The sequence below is a fragment of the Medicago truncatula genome, chromosome 4 (assembly GCF_003473485.1).
Source record: "Medicago truncatula cultivar Jemalong A17 chromosome 4, MtrunA17r5.0-ANR, whole genome shotgun sequence".
In the NCBI taxonomy this organism is placed as follows: domain Eukaryota; kingdom Viridiplantae; phylum Streptophyta; class Magnoliopsida; order Fabales; family Fabaceae; genus Medicago; species Medicago truncatula.
Window position 1 is genome coordinate 55,523,950 of NC_053045.1, and position 17,344 is coordinate 55,541,293.

Sequence of the window (17,344 nt, forward strand, 5' to 3'; positions counted from 1 at the left end):
TCGACAGCACCGTATGATTATACGTATTTTCCCTTCTTTTCTTTTTTTTCTTTTTCTTTCTTTTCCTTCTTCCTCACCCCTCTTCTGCAACTGATCAGTGCTGCATATCTCTCTCTCCCCCCCCTTTTCTCTGTCAATTCTTTGGAGGTCGCAAGAGATATGGAAAAATTGAACGGATCTCAGTCGATGTAATCGGATCTCCTGCGGTGTGAAGGAGAAGATGTCGTCGACACGGCGTAAGATCTAACCGGGTTGATGACGGTGAGGACGATGGTGGTTGTTACGACGAAGGTGAGGATGACGGTGGTGGTGAGAGGATGGCGGAAGGAGGGAGAAAGAGAGAAGGTGCACAAAGAGAAGATGAAGTGGAGGGCGTTGTTGGTGGTCGGTGATGAGGACGATGTTGGTAGTGAGAACGACGGTGGAGGAGGACGGCGGTGGGGTGGAGGATTGTGGTAGAACAGAGGGAGAAGCATACCTCGTATCAGAGAGGAAGAAGAATGATGTGTGGCATTTACAAAAATACCCCTTCTTTAAGGTTGAAAAGTCCAAATTATCCCTGATGTCTGTATTGTGTTCAAAAAAGTGTGTCCAATTATCATTGCTCTAATTGAGAATGATATTGGAAAGAAAAGTAAATGAACCTTTGCTGTGACTTTTACGGGTAGCACTTGGGTGACATAGAGTTGGGTGACATTGGTCAATCACAATGTCACAATGCTTGTGAAAGAGAGAGAAACCCAAGCATTGTGGCATTGTGATTGACCAATGTCACCCAACTCTATGTCACCCAAGTATTTTCCGACTTTTACATCTGAAGTATACAGTTAAAGGTCTATTTTTATTTTTTTAAAGAAGTTAAAGGTCTGTTTGTTGTGTGTATATTTTTTAATATTGTTTAGTTACAATTAAAAAAAATCATTAACTGTTATTTTTTTTAATTATATTTTTTTGGTAGCAGTTTTTAAAATATAGAAATATAAGGGTTAAATATGTTTTTGGTCCCTATAAATATACCAACTTTTCATTTTAGTCCCTCTAAAAAAATTGACTTTTAGTCCCCAAAAATATTACATCTTCACTTTTGGTCCCTCCTTTTAAGTAAATTCATGTAGAATTCATGTTTTTGAATAAAAGTTTTGCATAAAAGTTTATAATATTATAATCTCCTAAGAAAATAGAACTTTTTAACAAAAGATGAATTAAATATGAATTTTTATGTTTTTGGCGGTAAATTATGTGTTTTTACAATTTTTTACACAATTTCATTAAAAAAAATACAAAGGTTACACATGAGTTGACTTAAAAATAAGGACAAAAAAGGGTGATTGAAAGTTTTATAGAAACTAAAAGACGAAGGAAAATTTAGAAAAACTAAAAAGAAAAGTTATATTTACGGGGACCAAAAACATATTTAATCCTAAATATAATAATTAGTCTTTGACAACATAAAATCCGGAGATTTAGTCTGAAAATATACGGAAATATGTCCATTTAATCTTAATAACTTAATATGTCCATTTCAAGAATTGTTTATTACATTTGTATAATTTAATTTAATGACTAAATGGAAGAGATTGTGAGTTTAAAAAGACTAAATTGAAAATTTATTTTATTTAAATTTTGAAGTGTTTTGTTGATATGAGTGTACAATCTTTATAGAGTATTCTTTTGAAGAGTAACATAAAAAAACTACAAAGAAAATATCCGGGTTTTAGTTCTCATTGAAGAAGAATGATTTTTAAGTATGTTATCATTGATATGTACTGTGTTAGACAAGCCAACTTTCTGCTTCAAAAATAAAAAGTACGCAATTTTGATATTAGTTGCATCAACTTCCTTCGGTCAAAGATAGTGTTGAAATCAGAATTAACTGTGCTAATTTTGACTTACTACAATTGTACTGTACTGTACTTTATTTGACTCAACTCAAAATTGTAGTGTTAGCAACTAGCAAGTCCCTCGTGATAATTAGCACAGTTAATTCTGATTATTATTTCATTTAGCGAAATCAAAAGGAACTAAAAAAACAGCTAACAAATCTATCAATTGAAGCCTCGTAAAGATATCTAAAAGATTCCTTGCATCGAAGGTAGAAGTAATAAAACAATTAAATATCTGAGTGAACACTGGTAAAAAAGAAAACTATAACGACTAGTTCACTATATTTTTTAAAATCTACACAAACAAAATAAGACCCGCCTAAAATGGAAAAACCTAAAAAAAAAAAAATAGCAATGACACCCTCCACTCTGCAACGCCCCAGCCGAATTTACGCTATGCATTTCAGTAATAATCCTAAATGAGTAAACATACTCAACTAACCCCATGCAGAAGAAATTAATTAGGAAGCACGCACTAACAAGGTGATTGGTTCAATTGATTTATCCTATCTTCTTATAAACACAAGTTCCGCAGCTTCCCCTTGCAAACCGAATGGAGGCACCAGGGGCGGGACCATAAGCAATAAATACGCTCTCAAAGGTCCTTAGAGACAGCACTGCATAATGCACTGTCACCTTTGGGGTTGCTCTGAAACAGAGGCACCTGAAGGAGTGCTAGGACCAACACCATTCTCGGTTGGAGGTGGAGAACCCCACCTTCCTTCTGACTCTAGTGGTTCAAGAACATGTACGCCACCATCTGTAAGTCCTAATGCAAATTGATTGGATTCGGAAGGATGTGCAGCGATCACAAGAGGATATACTCTCAGGCTGTCAAAAATAAGTTATTTGGATGTGAGAAAAAAGAATTGCAACAAAAGATCTTTCATACACCACTGATAACAAAACGCACCTTGGGTTGGGATTGAGATAAGCAGTTTGATTTATTCTGCATCTTAATCTGAGTGTTGAGGCAGTAAGAACACCAATACTTCCATCTTCAAAGCTTACATATATTGATTGACTATCACATGAATATGTAGCATGTGTGATTGGACCACTAGCTTCCCGAGGCACCCACTGATCAGACAAAAATTGAAATTCAGAATAAGTGTGTTTCATGGCTTAAACTTTAGATCACATTGAAATGCAAAGATCAGATGGAGCTACCAATTAAATAAACAATGTGCTCTACCAGACCAAAGTAAAAAACTGCATAAATTCAGATTTGAGTACAAACAAACACACCTGCTTTAGGCATTCCAATTTTGGGGCCTCATATATGGCTATTTGAGTTTCATGAACAGCAAGTAAATGTGTCTGGTCTAAATGAAATTGAACACGGGTATCTGCAAGAGGTGCTAGTGCTCGCCCATTTGGCATCTGTAGGAATTTATTTGTTTGCTTTTCCCATCCGTCCGTGCTCCATACACACAACTATTTGACATGAAATCAATGAATGCATTCTTAATATCTCACTAAATACATCGTTATTAACTTAATGATCATACTTTCGCAAGGAACATAAGGTACAGAGCATAACGGACATGACTGACACACATATACATAGACAAACAATGAAAAATCTAAGGTAAACACAACCTTGGAATATGTAGGCAAACAAAAGCAATATTATTCCTTAAAGATTACTTTTAGCTTTTGGCAACACTCTATTTATAGAGCAAAAGGCTGCTAATTAAAATTCTTTACCTGAGAGTCAGCTCCAGATGATACAAGAATATTTAGAACATGAGAAAATGCAAGACCAGTGATTCTCTTCTGATGACCTTTTAGCTTGGTTTTGACCTTCATGGAAACATTTTTTAAAAGATCAATGTCAAAGTCTTCACAAAAAAAGCATCAATATACAAAACTAAACCAATAGCTTTAGGCTTGGAGAAAAAGAAAAAAAAAAATGAGACAAATGCAATCTTCTGAAAACAATCGTCAAATTATGAAATTTAGAACTACCTCATCCACTCGAACATTATAAATTTGTATAGAAGAGTCATCCATGCCAATAGCAATAATATTGTTATCTTGAGGATGGAAAGCAAGAAATGTAGCAGCTGGTGGTGGCGGCATAAAAGTTGTCATTGTCTGCAGGTAGGGTTCAAAGAGATCAATGTAATTTCAATATGTAATAGCCAAAGCCAACAACAGAAAATTCTGAATGCACTACAATAAACTACGAAGTTGTGTACATTATTTAGCCAAATAATAAGTAGATTTTATACTATCATCTAAATTACATGAACTTGCAATTCCATTTTGGCTACACTGCTCAAAGGTCAAAAATAGGAATTCACGAAAATGTATAACCACATGGTGTGAAACAAAGAGAGAAACAAGGTGATAGAAAACATGTTAGCCTCCAAACTAATTTCACCCAACTGATGCAACCAAGTTGTGGATTTCTCGTTGTCTTGGTTACAACTCCATACTAAATTCAATCTCTTTTATTTCACTCCAATCTACGGCATTCATAAACCTCACACATGTGGCATGCGAGCAATTTAATGAGGTATGAACATGTATAATGATATATTGGGAACCCATTTAACCAAAAAAAATGATATACTGGGTACCTAACTGAACCTAGTGCCGATAGCCTTTGACAACACTGGATTAATATCTATTTAAGCTCGCTATCAAATTATCAGAAATAAAAAAACAGTAAATTAAATTTTTCAACAAAAAAGAAATACCCTTTGACAACACTAGATTAATATTTATTCAAGCTCACTATCAAACGATCAGAAATAGAAACCAGTAAATTCAAATTTTCAACAAAAAAGAAAGTGACAAGCCTGTGAAGCCTACAGTTGATTAATTCCTCAAGTCAGCCCATACATTAATTAACAAATAGATGAAAGAAGAAGTTGCACACCTTGAATGTCATCATATTGAACAGGGAAATTTTTCCTCCAGAAGCAGACATAACATACGAGTCATTCTTGGAAAGCGCAAAACATGACACAGCATCCTCAGGGTTAGTATCACCTATCTCGTTAGTCATCAATATTCCACTAGATGGTTGCCATAGTTGTGGTTGAAGACTTGCAGTGGCCTGCATGGTAAGTTATTGTTGATTAACAATCTTATGGTGTTAACCTGTAATATACATCCGTGTATTAGGATACTTCATTACCTTCCCTGAAGTGTTGCGGTCATTTTTCTGCCATTTCCAAAGTTTGTGAACAGCATTTGCTGCCAAAGCTAAAATTGCAACCCCTTGATTTGTATAAATTAACCTAGAAACCTGAAACAATATTTAATAGTTCAAAGATGCTGAAGTTACAAAAAACCTCAAGCTATCAAACACTAAAAACTCACATTTGTTTATAATGACTACAAAATAAACAATTATCTCATAATTTGGTTTCTCATAAAAGTTAACATTAGTTTATAATAGCAACAAAATAAAGAAACTGTCCAGTACCAGCCATTGACATCTGGGGAAAAATAATAGGACAATGTTCCATTTTCTGAGTCAATTTCAAAATTCAAATGTAAAATATATACATCAACGGAAGGGGAATATCCAAGTAGAATAGAACTTGAACACATGACATGCAAAAAGTGATATTATATAGGCAAGATAGTGTATGTTATACACTACACATGTACAACACGAACATAACAGGTTATTTATTTATTGAACAGTGTAATTGTAATAGGGAGGCAGAGCATGCATTGATGAGAATAAAACATTTATACAACAGCTTCACATGCCAAAAGAAAATGAAATGAAGAGCATATACAAATTTAGTATGAGACAATACCCTCATTGATGATAAACCATCAGGAAGTTTCAAGGAGCGGCATTGTGACTGTTCGTTAATTTCTGTTAGTTTCCATATCCTAGATTTCTCCACAGCTTCATCAACAATTCTGGGTTTCACATCAGCTAAACTTCGAGAATCATTATTCTACAAATAAAAGAGTAGAGCTTAATTAAATACAGCCCCAGAAAAATGCAATTCACATTCATTGACAGATTAATTATAGATATGCAGAGAAACTCACAAGCCCAACCATGGCTGCTACTGGAGGAGTTCTATCAGCAAGGCTCGTTCCAACAGCAACATTGGTAGAAGGAAAAGCGCCAATAGTAGGTGGCTGAATTATCATGGAGGATTAAAAATATGTACTTGCAGTAAATTAACTGTAAACTAAATTTGAATATCTTTACCTTCACATTAGCTGCAGAAGCAGCTCTAGAAGCATCAAATGCACGATTCTCCACAGTCCGGAGCAGTCTAATACCTTCTGCATTTGCTAAAATTTTAACTCCATTGTCACTTGTAGAGACGGCCAATAGTATTCCTTCCTTGTTAAATCTAATACATGGAGAAGCCTGCAGGTTTCAAAGACATGTATTACTACGAAGTTATCATCATCAGAAAACAAAACAAGATGCCAAACCAATAATTACCAGTAATCCACCATCAGCATCAAAACTTGTCAACAAGTTTGTACTATCCATGTCCCAGAATTTGACCATAAACTCGTCGCCAGCGGCTAAAAACCTATTCTTGGTGGTATCAAATTGAACAACACCTGTAGATCTCTTCCCAAGACCATGATATGTGCGCTTCACGGCTCCTTCACTTTCATTCCATTCCACTAGAAATGACTCCCCTTCTTTATTTGTGCCGCAAGAAAATAATCTATGAACAATATATAGATAGTAAGAAAATGCTAAAACAATAAGTTCACGCACTAAACCAAAAAAGGAGATAAAAGGAACAAAAAGTTTGTGTGAACCTTGTTCCATCAGCACTATATGACATTGTGGTAGATGAATGGCCAGGTGCATCATAGTCAACCCTAGAACCCATGTTATCATACAGCCATGCCTTTATTTTTCCATCAGTTGCAGTCGAGAAGATGAACTGCAGTGCCAAATCAAAACATAGTTAGAAATTATACAAGAACACAGGCATAATATTGAACCAAAATAAATTAGAAACTCAAAGGTATCCATGACCCATCCATCAACTTTAAAATATTATGAGGACAAGCTTCAAGATGAAAATATACTCTCTCCATATCGTAATACAATTATTGACCAAGCATGACCACTAAATGGATCATTGGAGTTGACAATTGACGTGTCACATATCCACAATTTATAACATGAATAGAACATGTAAATCACACTTAACACTTATTAAGTTGGGGAACTACTTTGAATTGCTGACATTTCATCCGAATAGAGAAAAAAACGTTAAGTGTGATTTACAAGTTAAAATAAAAAACACACACAAGCACTTACACAAACCAAGTTTAACGAGAAAAATATATTTTGGAGATAAATTTGCATGTGTAGTCAAGTACACACATGTAAAATGAAAAGCATTTACTATCCACATTTTCAAAGCTTATTCACACTCTGATGGCATGGATTAGAAAAAAGCTCGTGACTATACACATGACATCCACAACAAATGGAATGAACATAAAAAGATAAAATTTATGTGCTAAATGTACAAAGGTTGACTAATTGATTCTCTACAAGACTTTGTCTATCCCTTGCACATGCAGGAATTTGAGCAAGATTTGATATTTCAACAGTAACTGGATAATTTCTCTTGTTGTGCTTGTATGACTTTCTTGCACGGAATTTTTTTTATCTATTTTTTTAGTCCCTCTCTCTCGGTTTAGACATCTGATGAATGATACACATATAAATTCTTACCTGAATATTTTCTTTGTGATGAGGGCATACAGAATATACAGGCGCTTCATGACCCTCAAAAGTATATTGCTTTGCACCAGTGACTGCATCCCATACCTGTAAACGTTGAAGTTTTAAAAATGGTATTTTTTGCATAGGTCTATTAAATATGTATGGTAAACCAACCTTGATGACCCTGTCCTCTCCACATGTTACAACACAAAGCTGTTTATTTGGATAAGAAAAAGCAAGATCATTGACACTCCCAGCATGAGCCTCTATCTGAGCCACAAAAACTATATCAATATCCATATATCAAGAAGTTACGAATCTTTTGCTTTCAAAATGTAAGGATAGGAAATAAACAAATAAAGATCTCCTAGAAAATCTATGAACTTTAGACAGACAAACCTCTAGGTGGTTTCTCAAATCATCCCCACCATGATAGGAATATATGTGAACAATATGTTTAGAATAAGCAACACCTGAAGTATCAAAAAGGATAAAGCAAACTTTAGAACTCCATACATATTTGTATATAATGCAAAAGGCAAAAGTATCACAGGAAATATTCAGTGAATGTGAGAGTAAAACACAGGAGAAAAAACTTGGTAGAACATACTGCAAAGTGTTCCATCAGGACTCCACACCACACGATTAACTGAGGCTGAGTACTCATTGGAAAGGGACGCCTACATAAGAACGAGGGAATTAATAATCAGAAAGTGACAAGGTGTCTTAAAAAACAAGCGGTAAATAAGCACTTTGAGATCCATACCTGTAAAGCCACTGAGCATACTTGAAGGTCCCAAACCTTAAAACTTCTATGAGCAATCCTTTCACGACTACCTATATCCCACACCATGACATCGCCCATGTTTGTTCCAACTACCCATCAACGGACAAATAAATAGATAAGTAAATAAAGTCAATCGGTTAAACCATATAGAATGTAAGAAAATATTAAGTTTAAAAAATTCACATGGAAATAGGCTTACCAAGAAGTAGAATTTGCTGAAGTGGATGGAAGTCCATACTTTTGACAGTTGAACCTTGGTTGAGAGTCATCACAGCAGTCTTGGGCAAGTCATCAGAGGAATAGGAACTCTGACCATGGCTTTGGCTTGAGTATGCAACAGGAAGCAAATTTACTGGTAGATTATTGACCTGTGAAATAAATATATAAACAGGGTTCAGCTATACACAACGGACCAAAAATCGAGTCAGCCAGTACACGCTATATCTGAAGATGTGAAAGGGAAACCCTGAGAATTTAAAATTGAAAAACAAACTACCTTAGATAGCAAGACACAAATATTGAATAAAGAAAAAATTTAAATAAAACTTGAGTATAAAGGACACATCCATTCAAACTGCCTTAGAATAACAACATGCACTAATCCACCCAAACGAAAGTATATGAATAATCATTTCCCAACTACAGTATAAAGAAAAAATTTATATTCCCTCTACATAAGTGCAACTTACTAATCTGTGCAATGAAAATACTTCCGAAAAGGACCATCAAAAGACACTTTTTATTCAGTTGGCTTCCCATCAAAGGACCGTGAAAATAAGTGCAACTTACTAATCTGTGGAATGAAGTAATAGACAAAATGGTTCTCTAAAACACAATTTGAAAGGGTTTTTAGTTTTAAAAAATGAGGAAAAAGATATTGCAACAAGTTGCATTGAAGCAGAGTATGAAAACACAAAACTATGGATACTCCAGGCAATTCTGAAATGTGTATTTAACTTTCTTTTCGTAATTTCATAATTGAAGACTCAATATCCAATCATCAACTGATCAGCATAAACATATATAACAATCAAAATCAAAGGGGAAAATAGAAAGCAAGATATTAACAAAAAACAAGATTCAAACTTTCATTTCTTAAATTGCGCTAATTCAAACAGGCACTAAAGGTTATAATAACACAGCTAACTTTTATTTCGCACATTAGCATGCTGCAATTCAGTCTAATAACAAGATTCAAAGAAGATAATAGAATTCAAGTACTGTACTTCATCTGATATGCCAAAAGGTCTTGTTCTCTTCATTACATGATCTGAATCTGCAGTTTGATAATCCATAGCTGGGTTATTGGGAGGAGTTCTGGGGCGCTTTAAAAGAGCTGCTACCAGCAGCAGAAGTAAAAGCCAAAAAGGCACAAGAAAATCAGTTAAGTTAAACATGAAAGTGTGCAATTCTACGTCATTAAATGATATCATAAGCTTGTTGCTACCACTCTATCAATTTCACGGTTCTCAACTTTTAAATATACCCTTAGAGCTGCTATTTCACATTACAAGTATTTTCTCCATCCCAAGTGTTCATAGTCATAATTCGTAATAACAATGCATATCAAGCAGGTAACCAATGTTAATTACCTGGATTATTAGCTTGGGCCAAACCTATGGGTCCTACTCCTGCGGAAGCTGAAGGATGTTGAACTTGAGGGCTAGCTGCCATCCATCCGGCAAGAGATGTTGGAAGAGCATTTGGGGTGGGCTGAAACGGCTAATAAATAAGGTATAGAGTCATAACATGTATGTATAATATTATACAAGAGCTTTACAAACGAAACACATGTCATATCCTGTTGTTTAACTTACCCCGTGGGCACTAAGTGGCGGGAAACCACCAACCTTTGGGACACCAGCCATTAAGGGATTGGTAACAGGGGAAGGCGCTCGTGCGCCATTCGGTTGCCCACAACTATGGTCAACAAAAAGGGTCTTAATGTCAGGGTTAGGCCTCGGGTTCTTACAAAGCTGATGCTGCCAATTTAAACTGCAAACCAACAAACAAAAATAAAATGTAAACCCCATCAAACCTAACACCGAATATATTATTTTATAAACATAGAAAAGATCATATTTTTTTAACAACCTCTGATTTATTAGAGTCCGCAATCTGGAGTTCTTCAACGAAGGAAATTGCAACTTATCACGAAACAAAGGGTTAGCTTCAATTAGTTTCTTCAGTTCAGCAAGCATTATTCCTCTCGCGGATTTAGTATCCCCATACTTAGATAGCTGTTCGTTTTGTCTGCAAATTCATTAAAAAAAATGTCACCAGGCAACAAAACAAACAAATAAACCAGGAACCAAAACATAAAATCAAAGCTTTACTATCCAAACCTAAAATTATCCAAAGTCAACAACTGTGTAATTTCCTTAAATAGCTCTTCATTAAACGCGGCAAATACTTTCAAATCCTTCACTAAAATTTCCACAGCTTTCGATCGATCTCCCCTGCAACATTTTTTCCTCATTCAACATCAAAGCAATCAAATTAAACACAGTAACACAACCAAACATCAGAACAAATAAACCTACTTATCCAACGCTTCAAGATACTTCTGCTTCCTAATCTCGAAGAAAATCTTCATCGAGTATCTATTATCATCCACCTTGGTAAAACCAGTCAAGTACTTCTCCACCTCATCCCACTCCCCATTCGTCACCATTTCCTCAAAATACCTCATGTTAAAGAAAAATCCCGATTCTTGCTCCAACCTTCACAACATTAAAAAATTCACAATATAAATTATCAAATTAAAATCAAATAAATAAATAACTTAAATAAATTAAATTTGAACAAATTTGAACAAATTAAGCATATATATACCTATGAACAGACTCCTTGAATTTCTCTTCATCGAGAAACTGGAGTATGAGAAAAACGAGTTCTCTGCTTAACGAAGACATCGGAAAGATCTAGAATCGAATAGATCAACAATACCTAAACGCAAAGACAACGAATTGAATGAAAAATGAAAATGAAAAAATTGAAATACGAAATGACGGAAAATGCGACGGTGAAGAAGTTTTCACCTGCGTCGGCACAGATCGAGCGAGCGAGAAATGCGAGTGAAAATTGTTTCTCGCTCTAGATTTTAGTTTCTCTCTCTAGCTTTTGTTCATGTATGTGATGTTAGGGATTTGGAGAAGAAGAGAGAATTGTGTGAAGCGACGAAAAAATGAATGGATTCAGACACTTTAAATAGCGTGAGAAATCGATAATGAGATGGGAAAGTGATAACGGCTTCGTCTTATGATAAGCAGGTTATCGATACGTAGTTCGACTTATAGTTTCTTCTGATAAGTAGAATGGGTTATGGTTAGTGTGATACGCAGTTCGAAATATCGGGAGTCATTAATTTGTCTAGATTTGAATATTTTATCGGCTTGAGTTGCGGGGTTTTCAACATTAGTTCGGTTTGAGCCAGCATTTAATTAACATGTGGATTTCGTTCATTTAGGATAAGTACTGTATAAACAAAAAGTCAAATTGTACTTAGTTTAAATATGGTCCTGATGCAATTTAAATATGGTCCTGACTCCTGATGCAATTTCTCTATTGAGATCGAAGGAAATATTTTTGTTAAAGTAAAACTTCATTACCTTTTTTTTTTTAGTAATTTTCTTTTTGATTTTTAATTAGCTAGGGTGTCAACTACCATTTTCTTAATTAATGAAAATATTACAACTCCTTATTTAACTTTTAATTGATTGGTCAAAAAGGAAATATATTTAATCAATCGTCAATAAATAAATAAAAATAAGCATTGTCGATTTTCAATGAGGTTACTTGGTTGGTTGCAACGCATGATACTTCTTTAATCTTGTGGCATTTAGTTTGAAACTAGCACTCAAAGAAAATAAAAGGAAATGTATTTATTGCTATATAATTATAGTATTTGACTTTTGCCAACCAAGCAAATTAAGATTAAGATCTTATCACACAATTAAGTTTATGGTATTTTTCTTGACTTCACTATAGTGAAAAAATCAATTTCAAAGATAAGGTGTATTACCAATTATCAGTCAGTTATTAATAAATCAAATGTAGATTGCAAGTACTCCTTTCGATTCTTAAATAAAAAATAAAAAACCCCTTTAGATTGAAATATAAGTAAAAGATTGCATTGTATTTCATTTTTACTTACATTTAACATAAGATGGATTAGTCTTGTGAACATGGCTCAGTTGGTAGGATAATGGATTATTATATGCAGGGGTTGGGGTTCGAATCTCGGACACCCCACTTATTCACTTTGAAAAAGGTGAATTCTAACCACTAAGCTACAAAAAAAAAAAAAAAACATCAAATGGATTAATATATTACTCCCTCCTTCCATATTAAGTGACTTGGACTTCCGATGAGTGACCCTTTTGATTTTTCAAAAGAAACTCTTGATAGAATCTTTCCCTCTCCAACAAGTCGACCCTAGTTTTTTCATCTAGGTTTTCTCTTACAATTTCTTCATTGAGGGGTGATTTTGGGTCAATTATTGACTTGAAATCACCCCTCTTCATCTTTTTCTCTTTATTTCAATCTAAATAAGTGATTTTCACATAGATCTAAGTTTTTTTCTTTGTAATTTCGGCTCTGTTTGGTAAAAATAGCGGATAGCTGATAGCTTTTAGCTGATAAGCTAACTGAAGTGTTTGGTAAAAATAGCGGTTCAACTAGCTGATAAATGTAAAATGACATAAAGGGTATTCTTAATTCATAATAAAAATTATATCATTAATTTAAGTATTTGTAATTTTGTAAACTAATTTTTCTTTAAAAAAATACTTTAAATTTATTAATTTAATATATCCTATGTATTATAAATTAAATTAAATTTTATTCACTAAATTTTTATCTTATATTTATTATCATTTAAGTGTTTCCACTTTATAAAAAAATAACATTTACCTCAAAAACAAAAAAAAAAAGGTAGCACTAATAGAGTAATACTAATAACAAAGAATAAAGAAAATAACACTAATAGAATAATGGTATTTTGTTTCGTAAAAAAAAAAAACGAAGGTATATATTTTTTCAAAAAAAAAAAAAAGGCCAGCTGATATATATACAAAAATTGGAATAAAGGGATAGTATTTTTTATTACGTAGCTTATTATAAAAATTATAATGGATAAAAATACAATTTAAATGAAATAATAAGGGTAAAATTGGAAGAAAAAGTGAGAAGTTATAAGCTCAAACGCTGCTTGGAATAGCTTATGAAAGATAGCTTATAAGCTCGTGAAATAAGCTATAAGCTCATGGTGAAAAAGTGTTACCAAACAGAGCTTTTTTTGTCAAACGAGCTTATAAGCTATAAGCTAAAAGCTAAAAGCTCTTTTTTGGGGTTTCCCAAACAGACCCTTCATCATCTAAATGTGGTGATTTGTTGTTCGTCGTCTTGTGCGGCGTTGTTTGATTTCCCGTCTTCGTGCGGTGTTCATTTGATTCATATTGAAAGATCGATTGTTCAATCAAAGATTTGGGCGTCAACGTTGCAGATCCGGAGGCAATGGATATTCCATTCACTTTAATTTCATCATATATTTTTGTAGGCATTATGCCGTTATATGTTATTAACTTGAATGCTGTGAGTTTGTTCACAGATTCATCCTTTACGTTTTTAGCGGTGTTGAATGATGTAATCTCTCGATTTGAATGAATATCATTTTGTTTTTGTAAAAAAAAAAAAAAAATATTAATTGATTGGTTTTCCAATCCTACCCATCTAATTAACACCATTTTTTTTATCACTCTCCTATTTTATGATATTGACCCTTGTGTTACGAGTGTGTTAAATGATTCATCCTTTTAAAGTTAGAAGTCTTTAAATTTGTGTTGTTTTTTGACGTATTCAACTAATTTGAATAAATGTTAATTGTTTAGATAGCTCATGCATGTAATATACGCAAAATCCGAAAAATGTTTATATAATGAAAAATCACAAATTCAACCATTGTAGTTCAATACTCTTCTTGTTTTTTTTTGAACAGGCAAAAATGAGATATATTAATACGGACACCGCAATTGTTACCGCACAAGGTGTGCCTAACAATTACAAAAATGTCGGAGTCTAAACAAAAATTACAAACAAATCAATCAATACCCAGACATAAAAGTGGGCTCGACCACCACTGATGAGTGCCAAAACTAAATACAACATTACTAGCCTTTAGCCACCACAACGAAGTTAACTTCACTTTATCGAGCAATTGAGGCACTGTACTTTGACTATTTCTAAAAAGCCTATCATTCCTTTCATTCCACACCACCGTGACACAAAGCAACCAAATCAAGTGGAAGAAAGACCGTCGCCCTCTCGAACAACCTGCATATTGTATAAATTGCACAAAGTGATCTGAAGTTGATTGAGAGTCGACACCTACACTCCTAACCAATGCCGCACCATCGGCCATAATGCACCAAAAGTTGCACAAGACAAAAACAAATGAGTAACATCTTCGACAATCCCACATCCTGCAACGCATAACCGCTCCTCCCCAGATAGAATGCCACGAGTTGCCAAATTAAGTTTTGTAGGTAACCGATCCCTCAGTAGTCGCCAAGCAAGGATAGATACTTTGAGAGGGACCTGTTTATGCCAAATTAAGTCCATACTATGGTGTAACTGGGGCTGCTCCTGTGATGTCAGCATATCATAGACTCCACGTACTGAATACCCATCAGCTTGATTAGGTAACCAGAGCCATCTATCTAACACTGAATCCTGCAAAGAAATTGTTAGTAACAAAGCCCTACACTCCTCTACCACCTCCTCCTCCCAAGCCCACAACCGCCTACGCCACCGCAACGCCTCCCCGCCCACATCCACCCCCAGCAGGAACATATTCCTAACTGAGATTGAATTGTGAACAGACAAGCCAAAAAGGCGCGGAAACCGGACACAAAGAGGAACATCTCCACACCAACAATCACGCCAAAAATCAGTATCTGCCCCATCTCCCACTCTCCTCCTAACACAAGACCCAAACCATCCCTCTCCACCCTCACCTATCCCATCTCTAATCCTCACAATCTCCCTCCACCACGAAGAACAACTCCGGCCCCCATCCTCCAAACCGCCATCCTCCACACCATACCTAGCCACTAACACCTTTCTCCACAAAGCATCCCTCTCCAACAACAACCTCCAACACCATTTACCTAACAAAGCAATGTTAAACTCCCTCAGCCTCTGAACCCCCAACCCTCCAAACTCCTTCCTCATACTCAAAGTATCCCATCTAACCCAAGATATTTTTCTTTTTTCCTCACCCCCTCCCCAAAAAAATTTATTAAACAAAGATTCAATGGAAGAGATTATACCTGTCGGAGCTTTGAAGAAGGAGAGTGCATAGACAGGGAGAGCAGTCAGGACCGACTTTAGTAGAATCAAACGACCACCGAAAGATAGGAACCGACTTTGCCAACCAGACAATCTAGATTTAATACGATCCACCACAGGTTCCCAAAACAAAAGACGACGCGGATCGCCCCCAATCGAGAGCCCCAAATAGAGAAACGGGATTTTGCCTACTTTGCACCCCAACACAGAAGCCGCTTCTGACAACCACGAATCATTAATATTAACCCCTACCAGAGAACTCTTATGAAAATTAACTTTCAAACCCGACATAGCTTCAAACAAAACTAGACCAGCCCTCAACGCCCGCACATTAGCCCAGCTTTTGTTCCCAATAAGAAGTGTATCATCAGCGAACTGTAAATGAGACACCACCACCGAATTCTCTCTCCCCACTCTATACCCCGTAAACAGATCTGTATCTACCAACGCTTTCATCAACACATTCAAACCCTCTGCTGCCAATAAAAATAAGAAAGGAGATAGAGGATCACCCTGACGTAATCCCCGTTCAAGAGAAAACTCATCAGTAGGACTTCCATTCACCAGAACTGAGGCAGTAGCAGTCCCAACACATTCTCTAATCCACTTTCGCCACACCGTCGGGAACGCCATACTCCCCATCACCTCATCAAGGTACCCCCAATCAACCGAATCATACGCCTTTTCAAAATCCACTTTGAACAACAAAAGGTCTTTCTTAGATCTCCTTGCCTCATCAACCACCTCATTCGCAATCAAGATACCATCAAGAATTTGTCTATCCTTCACAAAAGCAGACTGAGTTTCAGACACAACACTCCCAATAACCTGCCTCAACCTGTTTGCTAGAATTTTCGCCAAAATTTTGTACAAACTCCCCACCAAAGAAATAGGGCGATACTCATTCAACGATTGAGGGCTAGCAACTTTAGGAATAAGGGCGATGAATGTAGAATTTATGCCTTTCGTTAACTTCCCATTCCTATGGAATTCGGTCACAAAGCGCACAAGCTCTGTTTTCATCTCAGGCCAAAAAGACTTAAAAAAACCCAAGTGGATCCCATCAGGGCCCGGGCTCTTGAAACTATCACAATCCCACACTGCCGCCTTGATCTCATCCTCAGAAAAGGGTTTAACCAACCCGCCCCTCTCTAAAAGAGAGATTTTCCTAAACTGAAGGTGACCCACACTCGGTCGCTCCAATCTTGGACTAAGAAAATGATTTTTAAAATGCGTAAACACAGCTTGACGAACAGGTTGAACACCCTCTACCATAACCCCATCCACCAAAATCGAAGACAACGAATTCATTCTCCTCCTTGCAGCCAAAACAGAGTGAAAAAACTTTGAATTAGCATCTCCATCCCGGAGCCAGTTTAAACGAGACTGCTGCCAACAAATACTTGTATTAAGACGGGATAGAGAGTGAATATCCGTCGAAATACCCCGAAGCTCACTGATTTCGTCCTCTGACAGTTCCTCATCCTCCCCTTTACCGTCTAAGAGCGCTTGTCTGTTCTTTAACTCGCCAATCTTTGAAGGTAAATTATGAGTATTCGAGACATGCCAATCTTTAAGAGCCACTTTTAAAAGTTTCAATTTTTCTTTGAGTACATGACCACCCCACCC

At 35.7% G+C, this 17,344-nt stretch overlaps 1 protein-coding gene across 4 annotated transcripts; it reads right to left on the reverse strand.

Moving 5' to 3' along the window:
• Positions 1 to 2,049: 2,049 nt before the first annotated feature.
• Positions 2,050 to 11,565, reverse strand: LOC11441233 (topless-related protein 4). Of its 4 annotated transcripts, none has more exons than XM_024781593.2 (26): positions 11,407 to 11,565; positions 11,201 to 11,314; positions 10,909 to 11,088; positions 10,711 to 10,824; positions 10,460 to 10,618; positions 10,183 to 10,360; positions 9,958 to 10,078; positions 9,592 to 9,701; positions 8,565 to 8,733; positions 8,345 to 8,454; positions 8,189 to 8,258; positions 7,978 to 8,051; positions 7,753 to 7,848; positions 7,588 to 7,683; positions 6,654 to 6,781; positions 6,322 to 6,556; positions 6,079 to 6,243; positions 5,913 to 6,005; positions 5,669 to 5,815; positions 5,035 to 5,145; positions 4,774 to 4,953; positions 3,855 to 3,983; positions 3,594 to 3,689; positions 3,132 to 3,320; positions 2,797 to 2,963; positions 2,050 to 2,714 (listed from the first exon to the last, which is right to left on the reverse strand). In XM_024781593.2, the coding sequence occupies exons 2-26, from the start codon at positions 11,278 to 11,280 to the stop codon at positions 2,516 to 2,518; spliced, it is 3,396 nt and encodes a 1,131-aa protein (XP_024637361.1). In that variant the 5' UTR covers positions 11,281 to 11,314; positions 11,407 to 11,565; the 3' UTR covers positions 2,050 to 2,515. The 4 variants fall into 4 exon arrangements, with proteins under 4 accessions (XP_024637361.1, XP_024637360.1, XP_003609377.2 ...); XM_024781592.2 differs by having other exon boundaries at positions 9,592 to 9,704; XM_003609329.4 differs by having other exon boundaries at positions 9,958 to 10,087.
• Between the last annotated feature and the right edge of the window lie 5,779 nt (positions 11,566 to 17,344).